This window comes from Cynoglossus semilaevis, chromosome 17 (assembly GCF_000523025.1).
Source record: "Cynoglossus semilaevis isolate Cse_v1.0 chromosome 17, Cse_v1.0, whole genome shotgun sequence".
Lineage (NCBI taxonomy): Eukaryota > Metazoa > Chordata > Actinopteri > Pleuronectiformes > Cynoglossidae > Cynoglossus > Cynoglossus semilaevis.
In genome coordinates this window covers 1,005,350-1,010,581 of record NC_024323.1, presented here as the reverse complement: position 1 = coordinate 1,010,581, position 5,232 = coordinate 1,005,350, and the positions used below count along the sequence as shown (strand labels likewise).

Below are 5,232 nucleotides of genomic sequence, written 5' to 3'. Positions count from 1 at the left end.
AGAGAGACAGAGAGAGAGAGACAGAGAGAGAGAGAGAGAGAGAGACCAGCGAGGGGTAGTGAGCGAGACAGCTCAGTATCACGTAGAAAAATGGAGCTCGGTTGAGCACTTGTAATGTTTTCTCGTATCACGAAGGCAAATGTTGCAAAAGTTGCTTACTCATAACTTGGAAAACTCGTATTTTGGGTAGCTTGTATCTTGAAGCCCCACTGTATTTATATCAACACAATGGCATGCTAAAGTTTTTGGGGACCTGTAGTCAAATGTTGTCTGCGAACAATTACGCAAGTAGAAGATGATTTTCTTTCTTTTTTTTTTTTTTCAAACTCCTATTTTCTTGAGCTTCACTGTCGATTCCTATCGATCAAAAGTACTGTAAGTGATTTATTTGTCATTGTTGCACATGGCTAATTAAAGTCTAACTAGGGGCTACTACTTGGTATAAACTATGCAGGGTGCCCAAACATTTGCTGTGGCCCTTTCCTTTTCTGTTATTTTGAAAATGTCAAAGATGTAAATAAAACATCATATTTTTTTTTAACGTAAAGGAAGATATATATGTGTATGAGTATGTATGTATATACATATATATATATATATGTATATACATACATACTCATACACATATATATCTTCCTTTACGTTAAAAAAAAAATATGATGTTTTATTTACATCTTTGACATTTTCAAAATAACAGAAAAGGAAAGGGCCACAGCAAATGTTTGGGCACCCTGCATAGTTTATACCAAGTAGTAGCCCCTAGTTAGACTTTAATTAGCCATGTGCAACAATGACAAATAAATCACTTACAGTACTTTTGATCGATAGGAATCGACAGTGAAGCTCAAGAAAATAGGAGTTTGAAAAAAAAAAAAAAGAAAGAAAATCATCTTCTACTTGCGTAATTGTTCGCAGACAACATTTGACTACAGGTCCCCAAAAACTTTAGCATGCCATTGTGTTGATATAAATACAGTGGGGCTTCAAGATACAAGCTACCCAAAATACGAGTTTTCCAAGTTATGAGTAAGCAACTTTTGCAACATTTGCCTTCGTGATACGAGAAAACATTACAAGTGCTCAACCGAGCTCCATTTTTCTACGTGATACTGAGCTGTCTCGCTCACTACCCCTCGCTGGTCCTACCCCTCGCTGGTCTCTCTCTCTCTCTCTCTCTGAAGCTCCACTGTATACGTACATACATAGTTATGTGTACATGTAACAAAAGCTCCTTTTTCCAATATGTATCTGTATTACATATACTGTGCTATGTCTTCAGGTTGATAGTGAGTGATCAAATATTAAAAGTAATCTATTTTAAATTGCATCCTGTCCTCACAGCCTGGATCATCTATGGAACCAATAAGCAAGAGACTGAAGATTGTTGAAAAGGTAAATAGACTTTTTTTTAAATGTGCCAGTGTGGCCAGTTGTAAGAAAACACCTAACTCAATCCAACTACAACCACCACTAAAAAACACTTCAGTAATGCATTATTATTTGCAAAAGTGATTACAGAACACTTAATGTTTTTAAGTTTGAACCTCTCTCTCTCTTTCTTTAAAAAAAAAATATATATATATATATACAGTATATCTGTGTGGTTATATTTTGTTTTCTTATATTGAATTGAGTGTACCTCTTTAGAATAGCCACCCTGCCTAATGAAGTGGCAAGTGGATTTGCGTGGACACATTACCTTGATGATAACATCACTAATGGGAATGTTGTTTTTTTGATTGTGCAGGACACAGGATCTACATCTATTCAAGCGGCAGACAGCACAGCCATCAACGGCAATGTCACACCCACAGACAAGAGGTAGGCAAATAAGGTGGCGAATCTTATTATCCAATTTTCGGTTCTCATTCATTTCAATAAAATCCTCTTTTACCTTGTGTTTTGTTTTTGTTTTGTTTTTTTCAGGATAGGCTTCTTGGGTCTTGGGCTAATGGGCAGTGGGATTGTCTCAAATCTACTAAAAATGGGTCATATTGTCACAGTGTGGAATCGCACGGCAGAAAAGGTTTGTGTAATGCTATTATAATAATGTAATTCATTGATTCATTTGTGTATTTAAATAATTTATGAATGTTTGTGTACGAAATGCACGTGACTTGCAAAGTAGCATTGACTTGTAGGACTAATGTCACATTGCAGCACAAGAATGATTTGTTTTATTTTATTAACGAAATAAAATGCTGTATCATGTGAGCCAACGTCAGGGTGTACTGGTGATGCGACATGCACTCATTTACAGGTTGTCCTTTCAGTTAAACAACTTTCAAAATATAGGGATTGGTGACTGGAAAGAGGTACTAAAATAAATGGGTTCCTGTGACCGAACCTAATTTCAAATTAGGCCACACTTTGCAAGGTGCTCTTGAATAGATTCATAAGTGCAATGGAGGCATCGTGGCAAGGTTACTACTCAAGTCTAACCTAGTGTTTATTGAGGTGTTAAAGATGCACTGAACTTAAAAAAAGTTAATACTTCTCAAACACAAAACTTGTCAACTTGATATTATTTTTTCAGACCACTTATTTTTCACCAAGAAGAAGAAACAGTGAAGTACCCCACATTTCGTTTGTGTTACAGACAGGGTAAATACAACTTTATGACCAACATTAAAAAATACTAAGTGCACTTAATACAATTCAACACCTCCTTTTATTTATTTATTTATTTATTTATTTTTATGGCAAAATAAGGCATAGTATGTATATATATTTATGGCAAAATAAGGCATAGTATGTATTTATGTAGTTTTAAAGAATAAAGTCATGCAAAGTACATCCGAGATGGAAAGACACAAATGAAACAAGCGCTCTCCTTGGCTGTCCTTGGCTCTCTGGCTTTATCCCCAAAATGTTCCACCCATAATTATGGGTGGAAGGAGCAGATCAGAGGGATGATTATAATCCTCCCTCTGATCTGCTCATCCAAGCTCCAAGTAAAAATCTCTGCTTCTTATTTTTCGTCACATCCAGTTCAGCTTTTTGTCTATTCTATTCTAACCCATACATCATAGCAGGTCTCACGGCATTCTTATAAACCTTCACTTTTAACTGTGCTGCCATTTTTCTCGCACAAATAACCCCCTTACATCATCTCCATCCATTTACCCTGCCAGCACCTTCTTCTTTATCCCTTTGTGCACATTACTCTGGATTGTCTACCCTAGGTATTTGACTTGCACTCCCCTTTGCTCCAAAAGAAAAACCTCAACCTGTCAAGATTTTGTTCTACCAGCTCCCTACTCTCACAATTCATCTACAGTGGCATCTGCAAACATCATGCATTGTCATCTCTTCCCTGTTTTTTTTTATCTTTTGTCTGCAAACATCATGCATTGTCATCTCTAGCATCTTGTGCACCACTTTACAATCTCCATCTTTTTAGATGGCTCTACCTGTATAATATGTAATCCACATTTGTGCATCTTCGTCCACTCCTCTCTCTCTCTCTCTTGCTGTCTCTCTCATTCATTCTCTCTCTCTCTCTCTCTTTCTCTCTCTCTCTCTCTGTCTGTCTCTCTGTCTTTGTTTCTCATCACCTTCTGTTCCCTTTATCAACATGTCCATTCAGGTCACCAACCCCTAATCTCAGAAGCTTAATTCTTTTCTGACTGACATCCAATTTGTGTTGTTTTGGCACCGGTTGTACACCGAATGCCGTTCCTCACTAATTTATCCGGGGCTAAGTCAGGCAAGACACTAGGATGGCATAAAATATGTCCCCCTTAGTAACATTTCTAGTATTTTAAATATCAGGAGGCGTTAGTGTGGCCCTGGCCCATAAAAATCAGCCATGTAAGCGACCTGCCTGTGTGTCCATCTGCTAATTTTTGCCGCTGTGTCCCAGTGTGACCTGTTCATTCAGGAGGGAGCCAGATTGGGCCGCACCCCTGCAGAGGTGGCTTCCATGTGTGACATAACGTTTTCCTGCGTCTCTGACCCAAAGGCTGCAAGAGATGTAAGTGTTGTTTTAAATGCGCTTAATGGCTAATAACGTTTGAATCACCGTTTGACTATTTTTGTGTTTTTGTTGCCTTTCAGTTGGTGTTGGGACCCAGTGGCGTGCTGCAGGGAATTAGGCCAGGAAAGTGTTACGTAGAGATGTCTACTGTTGACCCAGAGACAGTCACAGAACTTCTGCAGGTACATACAAGACATGGAGTGGCACTGAAGATGCAAGTATAAAAATGTAACATTTTTGCTAACAATTCATTTTAAGTTGATCACATCACGGGGTGGTCGTTTCCTGGAAGCTCCAGTTTTGGGAAGCCAGCAGCTCTCCAATAATGGGATGTTGGTCATCCTAGCAGCTGGAGACAAAACAGTCTATGAGGACTGCAGCAGCTGTTTTCAGGCCATTGGCAAGACCTCATTTTTTCTGGGTATGTAGGCTTGATATTCTTTTCACTCTTCTGAGTTCATCTCAGGTAATATTCTTCACTCTCTTTCTGTATTAAAGTACGCATAAAAGTGTGAGCTGCAATGGATTCGTGCTATTTATTTTAATTCTTCCCGGTAAGATCCCGGTGAAAGAACTGCAAAAGCCAGAGGGTGGCTTTAATAAAATGTCACAATCAACATTTTGTTTAGTAGAGTCATTTTAAACAGAGGCGTCCTGTCATTTTGTGGATATAGGGTCCTACATCTCAAACTATAGCTCCTGTAACCATGGAATAGAATGTAGAAAATAAATATAATTTAAATAACAAAAAATATGAAGGCACAACATTCTTTCTCTAATAACATTTTCTTTTATTTCTTGATTATTTTTTTTTCCTTTTAAGGTGAAGCAGGTAATGCTGCAAGGATGATGCTTGTTCTCAACATGGTGCAGGGCAGCTTCATGGCCACCATCGCAGAAGGGTTAACTCTTGCCCAGGCCACTGGCCAATCACAACAGACCTTCCTGGATATCCTCTGCCAAGGACAGATGGCAAGCATCTTTGTAGACCAGAAATGCCAAAGTAAGCCTATCATCATCATTTATTAATGTTGTTAAGTTATTTATTTTGCTACTGTGTTTCATATTATATTATGTACTTTTTTAATATAAACAAGTGATGGTGCTGTAGATGAGCCTAAAATGTTTAATAACACTATTTTTTTTTCCTTCCAGATATTTTACAGTGTAACTTTAAGCCAGACTACTATCTTAAACACATTCAGAAGGATCTAAGGCTAGCAATCTCCATGGGAGACACGGCCAACCATCCA

The 5,232-nt window shown here is 38.0% G+C and overlaps 1 protein-coding gene across 1 annotated transcript in view; it reads left to right on the top strand.

Annotated features, from left to right (window-relative positions):
• Positions 1–5,232, top strand: part of glyr1 (glyoxylate reductase 1 homolog (Arabidopsis)) — a 29,757-nt gene that overhangs the window by 19,877 nt on the left and 4,648 nt on the right. The window contains exons 8-15 of the mRNA XM_008329187.3: positions 1,342–1,392; positions 1,748–1,821; positions 1,927–2,026; positions 3,866–3,976; positions 4,060–4,161; positions 4,238–4,400; positions 4,803–4,982; positions 5,135–5,231. Of these exons, the coding sequence (XP_008327409.1) occupies positions 1,342–1,392; positions 1,748–1,821; positions 1,927–2,026; positions 3,866–3,976; positions 4,060–4,161; positions 4,238–4,400; positions 4,803–4,982; positions 5,135–5,231 (878 nt within the window). The remainder of the gene's footprint in view (positions 1–1,341; positions 1,393–1,747; positions 1,822–1,926; positions 2,027–3,865; positions 3,977–4,059; positions 4,162–4,237; positions 4,401–4,802; positions 4,983–5,134; position 5,232) is intronic.